Source organism: Polyodon spathula, chromosome 5 (assembly GCF_017654505.1).
Source record: "Polyodon spathula isolate WHYD16114869_AA chromosome 5, ASM1765450v1, whole genome shotgun sequence".
NCBI lineage: Eukaryota > Metazoa > Chordata > Actinopteri > Acipenseriformes > Polyodontidae > Polyodon > Polyodon spathula.
Window position 1 is genome coordinate 56,108,560 of NC_054538.1, and position 24,041 is coordinate 56,132,600.

Genomic DNA, 24,041 nt, shown 5'->3' on the forward strand with positions numbered 1-24,041 from the left:
AAAGGCTACATGATTACATTATTATTAGGTACTACTGTTCCTAGCTCCTATCTTATTTAAAAGAAAAAAAGAAAAAAAAGAACTAATTAACTCCACACTGATAGTCAGTTTTAAAAAAGTGTTACCTAACATTTTAAATAAATAATGAAGAAAAAACAATGCTCTAATTAATATAAAGCAAGAACAGTGAACATGTAACACTATTTTTAAAAAAACAGTCTGTAAAATGTAGCCACGCATGAGCCATTAAACACATCACTTTGCATAAAATGCAGTCTGCAATACTTTGTTTCAATGTAATTGCCTAATTCTTCATAAATTAACATGAATAATGTATCATAATGAATTCAAATACATTTGAGTAGATACATTATTTTTCAGTCAATTTCTTAGAACAGCTTGAAGGTGTATGCTTCTTTCCTTGCAGCATAGCCAATATAAACAAAATGAATGAGACAGTCATAGAAGCAATTGAAACATGAGGCCATATTCACAAAACCTAAAGGCACAGATAAGGATTTTTTTGGTAAGGACTGTTTTTTAAAGAGTAAGCATCTTAACGGTTCCTTAAATCTGCCGTTACTTTGCTTTGGACCTGCATTGAGCTTCAAGAACGTGCCGGGACTGAACAGCCTTTCTCATTCCATTCAAATCATGCGACAATGTGACCTTTTAACCCCACCTACTGTCTGGGGCAGAGTTGAAAGATCCTACTGGCACTTGAATAGGATGAGGGTAGCTGTTCAGTGTTGGCACTTAGGACTCTCTAGACCAGCAAATCAACTCAAACCCAGGTAAAGACAGATTTAGAGAACATCAAAATAACTCAATATTGGTGCATCAGAACCATATGGAATGACTGCACACTAAAATTACTTCTGAAACTACTTACTGTACTCTTAAATGAGATCAATTTTGCAGTTAAAAATGTCTTGACTATTTTTCAAAGCACCTTTTAATCTAGGAGCATCTTTATAAACACTTTTCTTTTGTGAATAGGGCCCATGGTCACCATAAATACTGTAAAACATGGTAGCAGATTGCACTCACAAATTGCTTGGTATCCTTGGAAGACAGTCATCTCCTAAACAACAAATGTCCCATCCAGTAAATTTACTACCAACGAAGGAAGACCGGATGGGGCATTTGTTGTTGATTTCTTCCTAAAATTTCTGCAATTGTGACTGCCAAGATCATTCAAGGTAATTCTTTTGCAAGGGGGGGTAACAAGATATTTAGCAAGCAGGGGTCTGAGTTGGGTAAAACAGGTAACATAATGGAACAGCCCCAGTTGTAGGTTGTATAGGGACAGGTCCTGTTTTGAAGCACAAAGAAAATGAGATTTTCTGAGAGGAATTAAACTCTTTCATTGGTATGAAAGAACTTTGCAAGGAGGAACAGTTTAATTGTTGTCTTATGTCAAAATAGCGTTTTCCTTTTAGAAAATGTGACTTTACCATTTCACTTGCTTGACAATAAGGCCCTGTGTTCACCCTGCAAATTGGGCTCTACATAAAGCACTGCACTTCTAATAGTAATATTTAGAAATGACAAAATGATTACCTGATATGGCTACCACTTTGGCTTCGTGTAGGGTTGGTAGCTGTGTCTCAATATCACTAGCTTTCTTTCTTAGGCTGCTGCACAGTTTCTGACTCATGAAAATCTAGATGGAGGAAGACAGGCATGCAACATTATTTATTTAGGTGTAAACATAAGTTATTTTAGGTGTACTTCAAAGTAATGTATCTTATCCGAAATGCCTTTTTAAATAAGATACTAAAGTGTGAAAGAAAGTTGAAAAATGGAAAGTTTTTTCTCAAAATAGAACTACTGTTTTTTTGTATTACTCCAAAATGAGTCAAGGTTAGATTGCAATATTATATTGTTGTATTTGACAAGGGGCTGACCATTGATGGCACCTTAAACTTACAACAGGTTTAAGAAACTGGGCACTTCCCAATTGGAAGTGCATTTTTAACTAGGAAATAAATAGTAACGAGTAGTAATGTTGTAAATATTTCTTGCTTTGCTTTTGATGCCCGTTATGATTGTTAAAGGTCTGCTTGCTGTGGATGAACCTGTGGTTGAGAAAAATAATCCTTGCCCAGCCTATTTGCAAAAGGACAAAATGTAGAGTTTATCACGTGTTTAAACATTTTTACATTATATGAAAAGTGAATTGACCATTTCTTCAATTTTCTGTCCAAAAGTACTGCTGGAGTTTGATGTGTTGAAGCATCTTAGAAGCTACTGAAATCAAATATCAGCACCATGGCAATTGCAGTGCAGGCTGTACCTCGTAGGATACAGTATTTTGTTGCGATACAAAATAAACACAAAATTAGTAATAGTCTAACCATGAAATGGGAATGCAGCTGCAAAGAAGACAAAGGGAGGAGGAGGAGGAAAGAAACTTCATGACACAAGTTTGGAGGTCCAAATGATTGGGGTAAACCAAAGCAGGAAGAAGAGTGGCTGTGTCTCGCCTCTAGAATAGCTGCAAGCCTTTAAAGAGAAAGTAGCGGGGTTCAGAAAAATACAGCATTACATGTACCCACATGTTGCTATAACTGTTTAAATAATGTATCTGTAATTTTTCTTTGCATTGTTAACTTCTTGACAAAGTTTTACACTTATAACTTTAAAGTCTGTTTCAAAGCTCTTTTCAAAATGACGCTCTAGTGCACTGATAGTGTAAGGATTATTGCCCACATTGTCAAACAGGTAAGCAATAACAATCCATGATGTAGTATGGAACAGAAAAGCCAGAACACTGAAGTTATTGTTAAGTTATTATTATTGATTTTTTTTAAATCGCTCTGCAGTGATTTCGAGGACAGATCTCAAATCCCAGTGATCCAGAGCAGCCATTTTAAAGAGCTTTGAAACAGACTTTAAAGTTAGAAGTGTAAAAAGTTAACATGAACAGAAAAATTACAGGCACATTATTTAAACCGTTGTATAACGCTATATTTTTTCAGAAGCCTGCTACTTACTCTTTAAAAATAGCTATAAACCTAACAGTTGCATTGGCCAAAACAGTGCACAGTGCAGGTTAATTAAGTTAATCAAGTATGGAAGGTGTACAATGTTTCTCTAACAGACTAAGAACCGTGTGGAACTCCAGTCTGGCACTCAGGGTGCAGACTTTATCCAGAATGAACCCATCAACAATTCTAACACCCTCTAGCTAACAGCTATTAACAGCCCAGCACTTTGTTCAGTAGACATGCTATATTGTTGAGACTGGTATTGTTTATTGAGGAGACAGTTAACATTACTGTAATTAAACAGCGGCAATATTACATGACATCTAAAGCATTATGTACACAGCTACAGTGGACTGAAATGACACCATTTGTGGTAAGTTCTCACCTCAGAAGAAAACATCGGAAGAAAACAGTGGATAAAAATATAAATCTTTGCTGAAATAGTTGATTTCAGCAAAAAAATCTACAATCATAAAAATACCGATAGAGAACACACATACAGTAATATGATATTACACAGATAAGGAATTAAATATGAAAATAATCTGAAAATAATTACATTGTGCCCATGGTGGCAGCTGGCATAATGTGTAATACTGATGAATTGGAAGAGGATCTAAAGTCAAAGCCAATCTACTACTAGGATTTATCAAATGGCACTTTTTTTTTGGCCATATGATCAATATGAATTTAAAGTCCGTTAGATACTGTAAATGTCAAAAGAATGAAATGATCATGCTCTCAACCTCATGAAAATCCCAAATGTGCCAAAAAACACTGAGGACCACTGATATATAGTAGTCAATATAAAGTTTTGTTTAAATTAGTACAGTGAGGATACAAAATGATTACAGGCTTTGAAAAGTAAGATACTGCTGCCAGTTTACCAGCAGTGATGTCTTTCTACTTATTTATTCACCATGCAAGGATAAAAAAAAAAAAAAAAATCTCCTTTCAAAAAAATATCACATTTATTTTCTAGCGCAACAACACAGATGGACATCTGTCAGATCAGATTGTAACGAACCATGGCTTGTTCTCTGAATCTGAAAAAGCAGCACAGTAAACTAAGCTGAAATCAAGCAGAATCAAGGCTATATTGCTTACTGTATTTTAGTCAGCAGCTTTTATATCTTCAATGTAATTGTATGTGGTGGGTGAGATGGATGAATATTAGGGCAGCGTTTACTCATTGAGCTCCAACACATCATGTAAACTGTATTTACTGCAAAATGCGACTGACTCTGATGGTACACAAACAGAATTTAAAACTTTTTTTTATGTACCCTGACAGAAATATAACAGTTGCACGGTCTTGTTACTTGTTACTATTAGGCAGGTACTGCTTTAGATAGCAATTGTTTTTCAATACTAATACAATTATAAACCAGGATTAAGCTTTAAACGCAATACATCACACTAACATTGCACCTGTTGAATGTATTATGATAGGCAATAGCTTTACACTAAGCTTTTCTGTCATTTGAATGTAATTGGTACAGTATCTCTGCACTGCACTCTTGCAAGGTATGTTTACCTCATTGCAGCTTGTTTTGAACTGTTTGAGTATTTGCGTTGCTGCGCTATTAAACAGGGAGTCAAAGTGGATCGTAAAAATTTTAAATCTGACAACGAAAGGGAAAATGGCGACTACAGATGATGGTATTTTATTATTAATTTCCAATTCCGAACTGATAAATCAGTACAATAATCTGCCACCTATCCAGGAGTGCTGGAACTAGGGGGTGCTGGGGGTGTGGCAGCACTCCCTGGATTGAAGTGCTGTGCACATGCTTCCATCATATACAGGGGTTACAGTTTTGTTCAATGGCTTTCAGCACCCCCTCTGTAAAAATAGTTTCGGCACCACTCCACATATCCACCCGTCGCATATCCACCCTAACCGTTTATCCTCCATGATCAACCTCTTCAGCAACATTAGTAGTTGATTATTGAACAGAGAAAATTAGTTCAGATATTGTACACTGTTGTATGTGCTCCGTGCGCAGTCATTGCTGGTAGTGTCTCGTGAGCTGCTCAGTGTGTTGATATGTAAATAAATCGTGTTCATCTGCGGGGCATATCAACTTCAACCTCTGTCTAAATATCCTGTCTGTCACTGAATGCACACACCCACACGGCAGACAGCTACTCTGTCACAGGCATTAATACCCTCTATCTTTCTAAACAAGGGATTTAGGGGAGCTCCCTAATAAAAACTGAATCTCAAAATAATAACTGTGTGAATACAATAATTGTTACAGCTGTGTATAATGGTATTTAAAACATGATTCATTTATCCAACTTTTTACATATCTGCCCTTACTCGGGTCCCACCGCAGTTGGATATGCAGCAGATTACTGTTCATGTTTAGAAATTGAGAAGTACTTTAAAATAATATAATTAGTGAAACACACTTACTTTTGCTGTAGCCTCTTTAATAGTTTTGCTCAGTGATTGTTCCCTTTCTTTGAGGCTGTAAAACACAAATGCAACACATGTTAAAGTCCTTTGGCACAATAATTCTTCAACCCACATGATGTACAGTATTCACCCTTGAGACGAGCACTAATCTGACATCTTTTTGAAATTTCTGAAATCTATACTTGTCCTCAGTCAACACAGATATGCTGCTATGGCTTTCAGAGCTCAGAATTTAAGCTTACATCTAGCTGTTTGTCATTTTGAAAATTATTCATTTCACATTTGACTTTTTTGAAACTAACCATATATGAAAACCCTGGTATTTCAAATGCTGTAGGTTTTTCGATGAAAGTGCTCTCTTGTTGCAGGCCATCTTCGGTGCCAAGTTTTGAGTTCAGGACTGTAACTCTTGTACTCCTAGCTCCCCCTCCTGGTTCATATCATGTGACGTTCGTGCAATTCGACCAGCTAGAAATCGTCATCAGCAATGGTCGCATGATGGAAGTATGAACCAGCCTTAATGCTGCAGATTCTCTGCATTTAATGCCCTTGCTACTAGTCTATTGAGTGTACTGAGAGATTAACGTTCAACCACATAACCAAGAAGCATTCTCTTATCCATGGCAGCAAACTAGGGCATTAGGGACAGTACAGAAGCTAAAATGCAAGGGGGATATCAAGATACAGTAAAATGATTCATTTAAATTGTAATAATATTTAATAAATTAACACTATATGTTCAACAATAAAATAAATTGGCAGCAAAGAACAGGTTAAATCCCCAAATCCTGCTCGACATGATCAGAGCAGTCTGCAGGCAGCTTTAGGGGCTGTTGTTCTTGCCTTTTCTTGTTTATCTTCTGTCCCTGTGAAATCACCACCCTCAGCCATAGCCTCTGTTGGCTCAGTTGAGTGTTGTACATCATTTAGTATGGAGACTAATAGGGGATGAACGCAGGTTACAGATGGTTTTTGTGATGCGTGTTGACATGTAGCTCTGATGGATTTCAAAACACAACAGCACCTCAGATCTTTTCCCTTTTTTTTACCTCTTGAGTCTTCTTGACATTGTAATGTTGGCATGTAGTCTCAAAAACCCTTGAAGATATTTTTTTACAAATAAAGTTTAAAACACCTATTTTTATTTAGGACAAAATGCCTAAATAAATAACAGCTTATTTACAGATATTTATCTTTTAATATGGTGGAAATGTAATTCTGTTTCAGTCTGCAAATTAATGATTTTTCAGTTTCACCTTCAAAATATAGATGTCATGAAAAATACATAAAAGTTATGAATAACCCTTTGTTTCAATATAAAATATATGCGTATCATAAAAGTGCTTTGTGTATTTTTCACAAACTTCAAATTCAGCTAAAGACATGCACATGCCTACCATTATGCTTAAGAAATACAATATATGCATCGAGAAATTTATTATTGAAAAGCATGGAGCAAAAAATGACTCTTCATGAAAGCTTTCAGATACAACTGAAAGCCAACTTTAGCTTGGGCACTTTTAAAATGTCTCAACGGGTAGGGGAAAAAAGTTTTGAGTGGGACATAACAACAAGCAGCACAAGCTGTGATCAAACTGTCATGTTTCAGCCAAAGCTTGTCTTTGCGAGTTTCCAACTATCTTTTGACATATCTTGATCTGATACAGTTGGATTGCAAACCCAAAAGTCACAAAGGAAAACTACATTAACGTTTTATCCATTTCACAGGGATAATTGATGTGTCAGAACACTTTAAGCAAAGGTTCAGAAGTCCACATTAGTTTGCCAAGGATTAAAGTAGAAACTATTTTATTAGACATTGGCATTACTGTACTTATCAAGGCAGTGTACCACAGGGGCAACCTGTTCAATGTTTTCCCCTGCAAAAAGCATACAGTGAAGGTGCTCATAGCTTGTGGCAGGCAACACAAGCAGTTCTGGTAAACAGTACCAGACAATACCACAGAGTATTGATAGTGGAAAGACCTCGAGTGATGGCGGGAATCTTGGAGGACCTCCGCGATGGACAGGTGGAGAGGACGCTGATTGGGAGGAGGGTGCCAAGAGGTCTCCTCCAACCGGATCTGAGAAGCAAGAGGGGGCGGGCCAGCATATTAGTGCTGCAAGAATGACGCAAGGGGGAGAGAGAGACGACAGCCAAACTGATAGGAGTGAGGAGCCATTAACCCCCCCCCCAGAAACCTTGCTGAGGAAAAAAAGGAGAGAATGGACAACCTGTCGGAACAAGGGAGTGGCTGACAGAGAGAAGGAGCCGGACTGGAGTCCGAGTGACGAGTCTGAGAAACTACGGCTGTGGAGCAGCGTGTGTGTGTGTGTGTGCACATGTCTTCACCCTTCCCCCCCCCCCAATATTTTTGCCTACCCTGTGCTCTTTCAGCTCTATATCCTTATTCTAAATAAATACAGGCTGACCATCACCCGTCCACTACAATCACTGCCTCCGTCGGAGTTCGGAACCTGAAAACTTTACAATACAATATACCACAGATATTTGAGGATTTCTCTGCCCCACTCAATTGCACTTAGTTAATTGTACATACTACCCTTAATTGATCACTCCCACAGTGTTGACAATTTGTACAATATAATTATGGTCAAAGGCTTCCACACCCTAACCAAATCCAGCTGATTTTGGGGGAAGAAGTGTTTTATGATAGAATAGCTACAATAATCAGAGTGAATATAGTTTGGGATGTAGGCAGGGTTTTTTTTGTCTTCCATTGTCCTAGAAGTGGGGGATCGATTTTTCCATCATGAACAACAAAGCAAGCTCTTAAACCCACTTTTCCTGCAATCGCTACAAGCTGCAGTGTCAGACCCTGTCTTCATTTGCAATGAGAGAGCAAAGGGTGTTTCAATAGGATGTACAGGGATTAAACAAAGTAAACACTGTATTTAACATTTTTGAATTTGTACTTTTACCAGTTAATTTTTATAAGGGACATTCATATCATTCTGAGCAGCATACAATGACCTGCTTAATTTACATGCTGAAACATTTTTGTTTACATTCAAATAACCATCTGGCTGTTTAGTTTTAAACCCAGTAGCCATACCTCTTCTTCATGCAGAGCACACTATTAATAGTTTTCAAAACAGTAGTTAATGATTGCTTTACTCTATCTGCTAATTATGCTTTTTTTCTAACCCGTTATTTATACGCCAACATGGTGTGATTCAAATGTTGTACACAAACCACGTTTAATACATTTCCAATGGGGATTATTTTTTAAGTATGTTAGTAAGGAACGCAGCTGCCAGTGAAATGTCATTAAAGTACACCGAGCCAACAAAATTATTCCAGTAAATCTTATATATTATGTATTACCGTCACTCCGTAGATTCCACATTGATGCATACACTATGTTAAATGTGTATCTGATTTTAATGTATTTGTTTTATAACATTGTAAAATGGACAATGTATTTTGCAGTTTTTGTTTTCCATGCTACACTTCCCGTTGAAGGAAAGCGTTTACAGGAATTATTTTATTAGCACCATGTACTGTATAAGAGGAAAATGAGATCCACAGTCATACTACCTTATATCCAATTCAATGCATACTCATGTATCATGTGTGCTGTAAAAATACTAGAATTGCTGTAACTTTAAAAGATAGGATATTGGAATGACCTTCCCAGTGTCTGCCTTAGCAGGATATCTATATAGCCTTCTACTGGGAAAGCTTGGTCCTTTGCATTAACCTGCCATGTAGCCAAATCCCACCCAGGGATAATGTTTTTAATGTCATTTTAACCAGTTGGCTGCTGAACTTGATGAGAGAAAATGACTCACCTGCTACTGGCTGAACAGTTCATTTTGATTATTACTACAAAAGGTATGTTATTTTTCAGTTGAGCCATCCTTGGCATTATATTTTTGGAGTATGATTTACTGGAAGGGCAAAACCTCTAATGATTAATGTATTTTAATTCAAACTAACTGGCTGAATGGTTAAACAGCAACTTGGTATGGCTGTGAAATATTATCTATCGTAAGTAATGTACTCCTCAAGTACATCTGGAACACAAGAGTGTAACCATATTAACCTGTCCCCTAGCAACATTTCATCCCTTAAAGGGTACAACCACAAAAAAAAAAAAAAAAAAAAACTTATTGTTGCTCTAAAACAATGTGATCTGTCAGCAAGAATATACAGCTTGCATGTGGATATCTACTAATCCTTCATTTGAATAGCAATTATGTATTGCACCCAAATGTAGAGCAGCAAAGTCATCATATGTTGGACCAGGCAGCATATTTTCTTCTCCAAGAACTGACCTATCAATACAGTGGATACATTGACAAAAATTGCAAACGTTCAAGGTTAAGAGTTCTGATGCACTAGACCAACAAATTCTAAATAGTTCTAGTGTTTAATAAATTGAATAAATATCAAACTTATTTTGAATTCAATAAAATGAATACCAAACTGTGGCAGTGTGGCAGGGTATGTGTGTGTGGGGGGAATATTGGGTGGCAGGGAGGGAGTTAAAATCCTCCTTGCAAAAAAACACATGGAAATGTGGCTGGAGCCGTCAATTGAATAAATGTTTACGTGATTAATTAAGGCTCCAGCCACGGTGTATATATAAGGTGATCACAGGTGGTGGAATGGTTAGTGTGTTGAGAATTAATGTCTGTGTTCGTGGTGAAGGTTAGTGTTTTGTCTTTCATGTTCCATGCTCCATACTGTACTGTCTGTTTGTTTATTTTCGTGAGTTTTTGTCAAACTTTTTGTTTTGGCTCTTGTGCCTTTTATTTTGACCAGTGTGGTTTTGTTCGTGTTTGTTTTTGTTTATTTAAAAGGCACATTAGCACCTTCAAACTTGCACCTTCTGTCTCTGGGTCTACTTCCTGATACCAGCCTGGGCTGTGACGTCATCCTGTCACAGAAACCTATTCTGATTCAATAAAATAAACAGCCTGTAACCACCACTGCTTTAGTCTTTACCTCTTTATGTGAGGGGGAAGCTCAGTGAAGAGGTGGTTTCGATGGACAGAGTTCCCCATTTCATCCAGGGCTTTACTCATATCCTGCAGCTCACTGAGAGGTATGTTCAGCAGGGAAGGAATATCACCGTCTTGGGACTGAATTAGTCTGTCTTCCTCCTTAATTTCCTTACTTAACAGGCAGTCTTTCACTTCGAGCTCTGCTAACTTTCTTCTGAGGTCCTGAATTTCCTTCTGTTTTGGAGAACAATAAAGAGAGTGGCTTGAATTTTAGCAATTGCAATAAACAGAGAAAACAATGGAAATCCATACAGGCCAGGCCATAATAAAAATAGCAATTAAAAAAATGTGCAAGAACAGTTAGTAACAAAACAAAAAAAAAAAACGGAGTTGCTTCTTTCTAGTTTTTAAATGTTAAAATTGTTTTTGTTTAGTTTTTTCAGAAACATGGGAGCAGACTTGCCTTTGTTACAATAGGGTCAACTGGGTATTAACTGTTTAGTCTAAACATTAAAAAGTCAGTGAGTGTTTGTGACGGGGTGCTCCCGTCCCTGTGCATGTTTTGTATCATTTTGTATTATTATTATTTAATAATGCAGGGCAGACAATAAGCTGTACACCATTACTGTTCTTATTTGTATATTTATATATTTCGTGAGACTGCGTGACTGATGGCTAGTAATTATTTAATTAGTTGACAGTCATGCAAATTTATTAAACCAGTGAAAAATGTGACGGAGGGGTTAATAAGATAATTGACAGCTAGTTAATCCCTCGGTCACCACTATAAAAGACCTGCAGCTTTGGCTGCACAGGGAGTGTGTTCGGAGGGTTGGGAGGTAAAGCAAAGCTTAAAGAGAACTAAAAACCAATAACAATTGCTATGTGTGCTGGTTTACCACCAGCACAATACTTGTTTGTTCCGTATCCGTTTGTTTTGTTAGTCTGTTCTGGCTACTATGCTGTTTTATTTTTACAAAGTCTTTTTGTCTTGTTTAAGTCTTTTATTTATTAAAAAGGGCAAGCAGCGCATTCATTACCCCAGTTCTGTTGTCTGTGTGTCCACTGTCTTCCTGGTCTGATGAAACCACCAGCACCTGGTCACAGTGTTACATTTTATAATTTATTTTTTTATTTTTTTATTTAGTCATCTCCAATTTTTTTGCCCCAGTTTTCTCCCCAGTTTAGTATGCCCAATTATTATCTGTATCCTCGGCTCACCGCTCGCAACCCTCCCGCCGACTCGGGGAACGGAGGCTGGAGCATGCATCCTCCGAAACTTGCTCCTACCAATCTGTCATTTTTCGCACTGCAGATCCACAGCAAGGCCACCAGACCTATAGCGCCGGAGAACAACATAGATATAGTGGCTCCACTTCAGAACCACAGGCACCCTATCGGCCACAGGGGTCGCCGATTCCCCTGCCGACCTAAGCCCTCCCTAACCAGGCAGCGCTTGGCCAATTGTGCGCCACCCCTCCCAGTCACGGTCAGCTGTAACATAGCCTGGACTTGAACTTGCCATCCCCAGACTATAGGGCACATCCTGAACTCCACGTGGAACGACATGGTTATCATTTTTATTAACGTTTGTGATGAACCTTGCTGTTAAACTTTGGTTTATTTATTGAATGTAGTACTAATCTTACACCAGTTACTACTGCAGAAACCCATTTTATAAGGGTAAAATAAAGACGTACTACACCAACCCAGTTATTCTGCATTGGTGAATGTATAACAGTTGGGGTGCCACTGCAATCGTGGGACATTTATTAAGCCAATTATCTATTTAGGGATAACAATTTGCTTAATTAGCAAGGGAATGCAGTAACAATATCTTACCCAAAGCACAAACTAGCAGGGGTGGTTGAATTCTATTTTAATTAGATATTTCATGTAATATAAAATACATTAATACAATATTGTTTTGATGGATTAAATAAAGTCTGATATTCAAAAAAGTGTGTCAGACTGTCTATAAAAGCATACGAAGTGCAAGGCCTAGGTCTGTATGTAAACAATAACCCATGCAGGATGTGTGGTAGGACACATCTTACTGCAATGTCCTCCTTTAACCACGAGAACTGCATTATTGCGCTTATAAAATGAAAACAAATAAGATTTTATTTAAAAATAGTTCCCTTTTGTGATCTGATTCAGTCAATCACTGTTTAATTTATCCAAGCCATTTTATAAAGCTCATAATGTGTAACACAGAGATTCCAACACATTTGCTGCAACACTAAAAAGAATATGAAATCTCCTTATCTTTTACCTGTAACTGTTGCTTTTCTTGAATGAGTCGGTCTCTTCTGAATATAGATCCCTGTGTCTTTTCTTGACCTGAGCATGTGACCTCCTTTTCTAGCCTTTGTGAATGTTGAATCTCTTCATTGTTAGACCTTAAACATAATGAAAGCAGGTTTATCAAGTTTGTTAAACAGTAATTACCCTGCAATACTCATAAATATAACAGTATACTTGTAATGCAATATGGTTAAGATAACAACTGAAAGGATCATTAAATACAACTAGTGTAAGTACTCATTACCTGTGCCTTAGATCTTCATGCAGCGCTGGCTGTACAATATATTCTGAAATGTTGTTTAAAGTACAACAGATTTACTGTGTTAACACAACCTGGCACCCCCATAGGGTATATTGGGAGATAAAGTAAATATCATTTGCAATATTCAGTAAAAAAATAATCCTGCTCTACTAAAATACACTTTAAAACACCTGATAAAAAATGCATGTTATTTTCAATCTAAAATGTATTTTATTACTCACCCACAGTCACTAAAAGCTTGCTGTAATGCTGCCTGTGCCTGGTCTTTCAGTCTTTCCAGAAACCTAGAGACTGCAGGATGTTTTGATGGCAGTCCAACCTTTAGAGTACTTCTCTCTCTTTTCAGCTCTACCAATTTCTTTCGGAATTTGTCAGCTAGAGGGTACAGTAAAAGCACAGCATTTCAAAAGAACAAAAGTTTCATTTTCCCATTTAAATACAAATTGCTTTTCTGAAACAGCAGAATGTAATTCAGACCCTATACTACAGAATACTGAGGTATATTATAGTGCTTCTTTCATTATTTCCCAGGAAACTTTATTCCTGTGCTGTTTAAGTGACCATATACACATGTTGTTTGTGCCATGGTACCCAACTTCAGGACAGAACTAACAAAGTATAACCTGCTATTGACACACGGACCAGTTGTGCTATTCATACTTACTACTTGATGAAACCTGAGCACATATTTGAAACAGGGAACCAAGCTAGTCCCAGTGGTGCCATCACAAGGCTTACCTTTCTTTGTAAATACCACATTTTATACAGTATGTTTGTCTGGTCCACAGAATATAGTCTGAGCCACCTTAGTCACTACCTCCCCTAATGTGTTAAGGACTGTACCCTCCCAGCTGTTCTTTACAATATGACCATGTTACCCTCAACAAGGCCACTCATTCACCCAACAGTCTCCCCTCATAATTTTTGTTTGTGATCCAGACTACACTATCTTCTTTAGTACAAAGACCTCAAAGTTGAATAAAAATTATATTTAGTATTACCGTTGTTTTTAGAAGCTGTCTATTGGCGAAGTGGAAATGTCCATTAATATTCTTCAAGAAATATGAAGGTGTAACCTTTATAACTCAAATTTGTAGGAGGGGCTGAACTGCTCTGGTTGTTAGAATAATCCAGTATTTGTGTGAAAATAATGTATTCCTTTTTTTGTGATAATAATGTATTCCTTTTTTTGATTTGACGTTTGTGTATTGTGTGCTCTATATAGAAGAAACCAACAACATTAGTTAGTGTCAGGTACTGTGTAGGCAACTGATATTCCAGGTCCCCAAAAATGCTTTACCAATACAAATGAACCCTGGACCCAAAGATCACCTCTGTCATTTAGTCCTGACCACCCCTCTAGCAGCGACAGGCAATCGTTTGGGAGAATTTTATGCACTGATGTTGGTTTTGTGAAATACTGCCCATAGGCTGAAAGCACCAAACTCCTTGCACTCCCTTCATTCACCATAAGCTGTACATAAGCCAGACCTCCACGGAGCACATGCTAGTGCATTAATATGCTGTATTACCCAGCATTCCTGATAATGACAACTTTCAATAGATCAACATTTGTGTGGGTTTTTTTTTAATCAAATTTATGACAAAAGATCCAGAAAAAAAAGAGAAAAGCAAATTATATACTGCACAATGTTTGTTTTTTTTTGCATGTTTATACTATTATTTGCAGGTATTTCAAATACTGCACTATAGATGAAAAGGCCTAATGTCCTGTGCTGTAGGTTGCATGGTGGCAAGAATTACATCACAGGAACTTTCACATTAAAATCTATAGCATTGCATTCAAAATATTTGCATATCCTGTATAAGTAAATGAAAGAGGGGGTGGGGGCAATAATAATGTTGATAGCACTAACAGAACAAAAAATGGATATTAAAGCCCTGATTGTTTAAAATTTTAAACTAAACTGTCAAAAAACAGACACATTTAAATAAAAATAAAAACTTTGCTTAGAAAGACATAGTACAAAACTACTGTTCTCACCAGAAGAATCACTTTTTTTAGATAATTAACCATTATAGTGTTTATTTAATTGATGAATGAGAAAAGCCTTGGTAAAAAAAAAAAAAGTGTGTTAAAAACTATTCCCTAACAGAAGTGGTAATGAAGATTGAAGGAGTATAGGTAATGGAATAATGCTATAAACTTTACCTGACATAATTCCGGTAGTTCCCCACCTGAACACACTAGACATAAGTTCTGCTTTGCCTAATTGTTGGGTAGTCTTGCATTTCCTAGGCTATTCACCTGTGGAGTGAAATTGTTCTCACCCTTTTAAATGCCTACTTGGTCATTAACGAGCCAGCTACTTCCCCTAATGGCTGACACACTTGGCAGCCCAAAGACACAGCAGAGATCAAATGACCGAATAAGAAGTGAGATCGAATAAGAAGTGAAACAGTAAGAGCCTATCTAACAGTAAGGCACCCAAACCAAGAGCTTTCTTTTATTTAGTGTAATAGCAGATATATCTTAATAAAAATGAAAATACTCTTGTGAGAGCTATAGCAAATGGGAGTACATAATGGATTTATGGAATTATACTATTCTTCTAGGAGGCTAGTTTTTCTGTTCTGCACCCAGAAAATATTTCCACCCTGTATCAAAACGAAGCAAAACTTGCTAGTTAATCCTTTTCTCACATTCGTCCCAAAGCTTCCCTTTCATTGTGGAAACGTAAGACCCTCTGCTTTGAAGTTAAAAAGGATGATTTTTTGGAATATGTTAGGTTGCAATATTGTTGCTTGTAACAGGCAAACACAGGTTACAACAATGTCACTTGTTCATTTCATCAAACCAGGTGAAGTAATTATACATGACTTGGATCATGATTCTAGTTCAGGAGGGTATAAGATTTTTTTTTTAATTGGTTTTTCTGTAAGACATCTCAGTGGGGGGGGGGGGGGGGGGGGGGGTAGTATAGTCAGGCACCAGTAAGGAAAATTAGCAAAAACTACTTCTGCTCTTGTATAACAAGGGTGTCTTGTAACAGAAACAACCAGCAGAACACACTATGTATGTAATGTAACTGCTTAAAGAGCTGAATCTCCGAGCAGTCCACACCACAGACAGAGACGGGTTCAACAGACCTGTAAAAACGACATGCTGTACAACAGCACCTTAAAGAGCTATATTTCAACACATATCTCCTTCCAAACAATAAGCTCCTGTCACATCAATGTGCTGTCAAATCTATCAATGTCAGAATACTCCACTCCAGAACATCCAGCAATCTATTACACAAAGGTCAAGTGGAAAAATGTCCATTCCACTTCCTCACGGTCACATTCTTTAAAGGTCAAAAGGGAAAAACATAAAAGAACTTTGACATCAGCAGAATCTTCCTTCAATTACCCTCCTGGCCCAATTAATGCTTTCCTGTAATTAGAAACAAAATATTAAGCCATTTTTCACATTGTTGCATTATTAATTGAGATTTCTTCTTAGACAGAAACAGAACATGATTACTAATTAACTATGAGCTCCATTATAATTCAAAAGCAAGTATCTTCAAATTTAAATATTTGTTTAACTATGCTTTGTGATGTTTGCAATCATTAAGTGGTTCTTACTGCAATTATTTGTTTATTGTATATATATATATATATATATATATATATATATATATATATATATATATATATATATATATATATATATATATATACACACACACACACACACACACACACAGAGTAAGTCTTTTTACATAATACTGCAGTCATGCTGAGGGCATAAACTGCCACACTAATGTTTAGATTCAATTTTACCATCCAAACATGCTCAAACTCTGTCAGCTGGGAAACAGCATATTTTGCTTCATTAAGTTAAATGAAACCTTCATAATGTTACGTTAACATATTGAATTACATACCACTTTGTAGTTTTCAGTATACTTAATGAAAAACTGACCAAAATGTCAAAATCTAACATGAAATACTGTACTACAAGCATGGCTTCCAGCAGACTTTTGCAATCATTTTGTAGTTTTTTTGATTACATGATGTTAAATAGAAAATCCATTTTTTTTTTTTTTTGTTGTTGTTTTTGTTTTATTGTGTCTCAATCCCAAAATTCTAGGTGATGTAAAACTTTTGGCCAGAGCTTTACAGTCAGAATTTGACACCCTTAGTTATCACTGAATAATGACCTTACTGAAAGTAAAGCTAGAGGGTTAATATATGGTATTTCACAGATTTAAAGGGAATCTCTTTGGACAGTAAGATGAGGAGTGGTTGTTGATGTTGTTATTTATTTATTTATTTTTGTTTAATCCCTTAAATATTCCAAGACCATTGCTTTTTAAAAAGAGGCAAAGAAATTGATTCATCTTTCACCTATGGATGCATTTTGGATTAAAGTATAGTAAGTTCAAATGTAAAATAAGATTAGTAGTCTCCACTCAACCCACAGTGCACATAAACATCATGCAATTTGGCATTGGGTATGCAGATAAGCAGACATACCAAAGGCCAAGGAAAGGATGAGCATGGAAACGGTATTCTTAAGAGGAAGAAGGACAGCCTTGATAAGGCAAAAATAGTAGACGTTACTGGTATGAACTGCTATTACCAGTAACACACATCAAACCAATATATAACTACTGTACATATAAGCCGGTTTAAATACACTACACTGCCATCTACTGGGTATAACAGGAGTAGCATAGAGTACTGCAGGTTTTGAATTTCTTTCCTCCACACAATTCAAGGGATGATGGTACAGTACCAAGAATGGAAGCTGCCTAGCACCAGTAAAGACAAACATGGAGTGTCTGTTTATTTACAGGCATGTACGTGTGATCATAATTCCAAATGAATCACTACATCCTCATGTAAGTTGGTATTTTGAATATTACAGTACATAGTTTAATAACCTTTTTTTTATGCCAGCTTTAACTTAGCACAGGGGGTCAAGAAGAGCTACTTCCTTCTAGTGACCCCCAGGCAACATTTGATGGCAAAAAGCTCTTCAAATTGAACTTACCATGCAATGCTTAAGCAAAGCAATGTTGGGCTTGGTTAGTACTTGGATGGGAGACCATCTGGCCTTAATGACTGCACGTTAGGATGTCCGGCTGCATGTTAAGAGTATATACTATATAGATATATATAATATATATCTATATATATATAAATATATATATATATCAACTTTATATATATATAGATATATATATATATATAACTTATCACAGTTTTAACAAAAAAAACACAAAATATTCCTATAATAAAAGTGTCACATATCAATTTATGTAGGAAAAAAGCCAAGGTGGGTAAATATTATATGTTATTTTATATTATTGGTAATGAATTAATTTTATTTTTGCTTTTTTTTTTTGTTTTCATTTCAAATGTGTCTCCTTGCAACTGTTAAAGAAATTGTTAAGGATGTCAGATTTTCTTTGGGTCTTGATCGACAGTACTTTGGTATTTAGGTTTATAATATTTTACTTTAAGCAGGTGGCGGTTGGTGGCCAACATTTTTGGGTGTTCACACCTCAGATGCAGGTGAGGGGTGGGGTCTAGGGTATAGAAGGACTGTCCAGTAGAGCTGTTTCTTGTTGGAAGCGAAACAAAAAGTTTGCCCTGCTATGTCTTATAGTGGATTTCTTTTGATAACTTTATTATTAAAGTTAGGAATGTCAGCCATCATGTCTTTTTTTCCATTGATAACATAGCTAAAGCATTTAATCATTCGGCTTTCATATCAAAAATGTTGAAATAAGACAAATATATTAAAACACCTGAATGTATTTGAAAATGTGTAAGTGTATTGCGCTGGCAAAACAATGGGTAGCAGTCCCAAAATAATAATACACAGGTTGCAGAGATAATGACAGTAAGACACACACAAAGACCCACACAATCAAATCCAAAGTAAGTGCTTTAGTGCTCGTGGTGAAATACAATCTATCATGAACAAAGGTGCAGTGTTGTCCGGGTTTAGTGCTGCTCTGTAGCGACAGCTCCGGGTCATGTTAGCGGTCTCATAACAACAAACAAGTATATAATTAGACACGACAAAACAAACAAAACACTCACGATACTTTAACACGGTCCTCCTTCTGGGTTGGCGTTAACACTAGAAGCACAACGGCAGTCATTTTGGCGGTTTTTGGTCTTAAAATGTAATTTTCTCCAGTCGTGTAACACATATGGGGCTGTGCGTTCATGTACCTTTGTGTCCATATGTAATAAATATTCTCACAAAGCATGAAATGTGGGAGTGCAGAAATACAGGAGATATATTACATTACACCTAAAAGCCCTGGGAGCCCGGCACATTGACGGCCACACAGAAAACAATTGTATTTTGATTAGAGAGAACGGTATTCTACTTTATTATTTTTATTTACCAGTCCGCAGTGTGCTTAGCTGTAAACAGATTAGTCTCTACTCTCTGCCTGACTGCATGACTGACAGTCTATTGTTTACAATCAGCCTTTTGAAGGCTGGCGCCTGCTTGCTATCGGTGCTGCTTTGGTCAGTCAATTAGCATCCTGACTAGTGAAAATAAATTCCAGAGACCGTGGAGTTTTACTACGCAACAAAATATGGAGTTGCTGTTTAGGATCAGATGGTGGTCTGTGCAGGTGTTTTACAATGTATTGGATCTAGCAGCCAGAAGAATTTACCAAGGAGAGAATATATTTTACAGTCAAATTAGCCTTATACTGGTTTGTTTGTATCAGAATATCTCAGGGAGCTCAAAGCAACCAACGAACACAAATGAGTGAGCCTCAACGGCTAACGGACCATACTGTAGTGTATGAACTATCCTTAAGAGTGCAGAAAATATAAACTGTGTACAGGGGCATAATGGTAGAACTGTATAAGAACAATATAGGCTATAATAACTGCAGACAGATGGACACACTGATGACATTTCTATTATTTTTATATGGCAGCTCCACAATCGGGAGAATATATATATTTTCCTCCATAATAAATTATAAAATGCAACGCCAATCACATTGAATATAAAAGTTTTTTTTTTTTTTTTTTTTTTTTAATGCAATTAAATATGCAAAACATAAAAGTGCCTAATTTTGATTTGAAACTGGAATATTAATGGTTACCATGCACAGGCATGATGGAAAATACTGTAGAGTGAATGCATCTGTATTGGTCACCTTGTTTTTTTGTTTGCTATTTTGTTTGTTCAAACGCCATGGCCGAACATGTATTTAAGACAAATTCAACCGTGCTCGGTTCTTCTCAGTCCTGTGAAAGAAGAGAGGGATGGAAATATCCGCTGTGTGCTCTTCTGCAGCAAGTACCCCGCTCTGCTCACACTACACTCTGTACCCAACACAGGGCCGGATTAACCAATATGCCAATAAAACCATAACATGCATACGGCCCCCAAAATATGGGTTAGCGTATTGTCAGAATATTCCGCAACGTACTCTTTCTATTTATGTATTGCTCTGAGCATACTCTTAAACTCAGGGGAGATATTCAGGAGGACATAAAGATGTTTCAGACTCCTGTAAGTTGATCGTTCGTGCACTGGGCTTGCAACGTATCCAGACAACTTTTAAACAATTCGAGAAAATCACACGGACAACTCATTTAACTTTAAGTTTTAACGAATCAGAGTAGTATCAGTAGTCCTCCAGTTTATTAAATGCTTAAAAATGGATCAAGTAGTTACAGACTACTTCAAATTACAGCTGACAGGCAGCCTAGGCATTTCCAGTGCTTTTACAGGTTTAACAGCATTAATACTTCAACACAGTAATACAAATATGGTTATCATAAATTTAGCCTATATATTTAGCCTTCAGGTTATAAAATGCAAAAAGCTAAATAAGCCCACCCCTAAATTCTAGAACTTATTATATATATATATATATATATATATCACTCTCTTAAGACTAAAACATAACTTATATACCTTATAGCAATGCATCAATATAAAAGAGATATTATATTAAAAACACAACTTGTAGTTAGCAAATAGTGTGATACCTGACTGGGGTTTTTACAGGATTTTCCCTCCATTGAATACATCAGGAGTCCCAATTAAATCTTATCATCAATCTGCCTTGACAGTTCCTATCTTTGAGTTAATTATATTTTCTAGAAGGATCCAGTCAACTCTGTTTTCAAAACTAATGGAATGTGAGATCATGGTTCTCTATCTTCCACTCCTCCTTTCCCTAAAAATAAAGTGAACTGCAGTTCACAGGGTCCTTGCTACCAAATACAACAGAAGTATATGTGTATATATGAGAGATGTTTTAATAAGTAACACCAGATCTATTTAATTGTATTAACCTGGGTCCAAAAAAATGTATGTCCTTTTTAGCAGCATATTATGTTACCTTTTCAATGTGTTGTTAATGGGTCAGTTTAACTTCACACAGAAATGTGTATTAACAAAGTATGTGACAAAGAGTGTAGGGGTTTATCATAACCCTTTGAATAAGACCACTAAGCATACAGAGGTAAGTCTGGTTATTTTCATTTAAATTCAGGCTATAATAAACATGTTAAATACAGTATAATCGCCTTATATTAACTTGTAGCATGCTTAGCCTAAAACTGATCTCCCTTTTTGTTTAAAAAAATTTGTCTGCACAAGCATGTTTCCACACACCCTGTTTACTTGACAAGGCTAGTGTTTTAATTAATATGAAACTCATTATGTAAGCACTTTTCCAAATTCACAGCATGAAGTCATTTTCTGGCCGATTCAAAAGATGCCTGGACGGGTATCTTTTCAGATAATACAAAAAAAAAAAACATACATCCTAATTTTTATAAATAAGCTCTCATTATTTTCTTAATATAATGAGATACATACTCCTGTCTTTCTTAAAGAACCATCCTTTGGTTATCATTCAAGGTTGGCAAATACAGCTTTTAAGAGCCAACACCGAATCCTGCTTTGAGGTGCCAAAGACCAAGCCTTATCTTTTGACGGTCTAATGCCTTTCCAGAATTATACTGTGTGTCTGAGACAAACATTTTATTATTTCAAGGGAAAACTCTACAGCTTTTTATTTACAGTTTTCCTGTAAATAAATACCTCTGTTTATTACTGCAATAAAACATTTATATAAACTAAACAGGCGTATTATTTGGTTTAATTGATATTGCAATGTCTAAAGGACTGTTTAGTTGGGAAACTGAACTAATTCACAGGTTAAAGTCTTTAAAAGCCTGATACCTGCAAAAACTTCAGTCTTGTTAGCTGGGCTCCTATCTGCATTCTCATTCCCATTGTCAATTTAACTGAATCTGGGTCCATCAAAGAACCGCACACTCTTTCAACCAAGGCCTTCCATGCAAAAGGATCTAATGACTTATAGCACAAAAGGGTCATGCCAGATCTGCCTGTGACAGTATGGCCAAGGCGTGTGTTAAGCTGGCCCTGCGTCTAAGTGTACCCCAAGGCTCTTTATAGAAGCTGAGGGCTGCAGTTGATTCAGATATCCAGTGCAGGCTTCAGATATACTTGCAAAGGTCTGTGCTACCCAGAACAGCAGCTGATCCCTAGTGTAATGCTTGAAAAGCCTATATATCTGGAATGAACTCGTTCAGCACTGAACACAAGTATAGAAAGGGCATTAGTACAGGAAAGTTACCTTCATTAAAAAAATTCAGCTGTGGCTTAACCCAAAGGGGTCTAGTCTGATTGAATCAATGAAATAAACAAGGTGCTGGGTAATGAAAGTCAGAGAGCCCTCACAATCTACAGCAGCAGCTGTACACAAGTAACAGCTGCAGTAATGTAAACTTCCATAAGAGGGCAGCACCCGTCATTGTAAGATACAGTACTACAATACAAGGCATATTGGGCAGGATTTCAACCAGTGTTAATCTAGAAATCGGTATGTATCATTGATTTTGGTATTTTCAAGAGGTTGTTATGCCTATTTCGTTATTAAATAAGCGTCCTAATGTGATTTACGAACTGATGTTGAGTTACAAAATAATGTTGATATCTTAACGAGCAGGGCTTATTGAGTGGGAATTTAAAAGCAAAGCAGTGTTAATTGTCATAATTTATCGGGAGTTAATTTGCACTTGGAAAAATAAGGTTTTAATTAACAAAAGAGTATATAACTTGCCTTGAAACAGCTTTAATAATCGTAAATCAGCATTTTATATGTGAAGTGTTCTAAATAAATGTACATTCTGCATGACAAAATGCGCAATTTTAAATGAAGTTTAGAAATTATACACAAAATAGATATTCCCATTATTTTCTGTTTTCACTTGGCTGGTGCGCGAGCTGTCTCCCTTTACACTAGTAGTTCACGGGACACCTGCATAGGCGGAAGGGGAATGGAGTGCTTGTGGGACTTGGGCGATAGAGTGTTAGTGACAAAGTCGAACAGACAGGACAGGTCCCCTACTGCTTGAAGATCCGCTAGCTGCTTGAGCAGTGGTGGAGAGTAGGGGACGACATGGATGGAGGAAATCCCCCCCCCCCCCCCCCCCCCCCCCCCTCGGTGGAGGACCCGTCCCAGCAGCTTGCCTGGTGGTAGGGAGACCTGGCTACCCCGGGGGAACAGAAAGGTACCCGGACCTGGAAAGGAAAAAGATCTAGACAGGTCCCTTCCGTAGAACCGACCTCCATCAGGCGTGAGCCCCGAAGTGAGGGCCAGGCACCCGCTGGATGCCTGTGGGACCCAGTGTTAAATGAGAGAGGGTTAAGAGAAAGGCGTATAGATTAGAGCCTCACTGAGGTTAAAGCGCACAAGCTGCGAAAGAATAGGTGTGGCCGGGGGTCCCCTCTGACCTACGAGGAACCTGGGTGGTGGAGCCAGGCCTGGCGAGGGGAGTGAGACTCACTTTCCCCTCAGAGGGAGCCCTGTGCGGACAATGCAGTGAAGGAAGAAAAGAAGAAGAGGAGGAGGAGGAGGAGGAGGAGGAGGAGGAGGACCAACCAAAGCGAAAGACAAGAGCAGGAAATAGTGCACAACTTAAATAGGGATGAGAGAGAGATTGACAGATGGTATAGCCAGAGGGGATCCCCGGCACTGCACAAACCCCGCCCAGAAACCAGCGAGAGCACAATGCCAGTTATTAGGAGCAGCTG

The 24,041-nt window shown here is 37.3% G+C and overlaps 1 protein-coding gene across 4 annotated transcripts in view; it reads right to left on the bottom strand.

Annotated features, from left to right (window-relative positions):
• disc1 (DISC1 scaffold protein) overlaps positions 1–24,041 on the bottom strand; it is a 109,255-nt gene that overhangs the window by 66,941 nt on the left and 18,273 nt on the right. For all 4 annotated transcript variants that reach the window (XR_005950358.1, XM_041250807.1, XM_041250806.1 and 1 more), the window contains exons 4-8: positions 13,183–13,336; positions 12,668–12,794; positions 10,394–10,626; positions 5,416–5,470; positions 1,564–1,666 (exon numbers count right to left, since the gene is read on the bottom strand). Coding sequence is in view for 3 of the 4 variants with exons in the window: in XM_041250807.1 (XP_041106741.1) it covers positions 1,564–1,666; positions 5,416–5,470; positions 10,394–10,626; positions 12,668–12,794; positions 13,183–13,336 (672 nt within the window). In the remaining variant the exon portion in view is untranslated. The remainder of the gene's footprint in view (positions 1–1,563; positions 1,667–5,415; positions 5,471–10,393; positions 10,627–12,667; positions 12,795–13,182; positions 13,337–24,041) is intronic.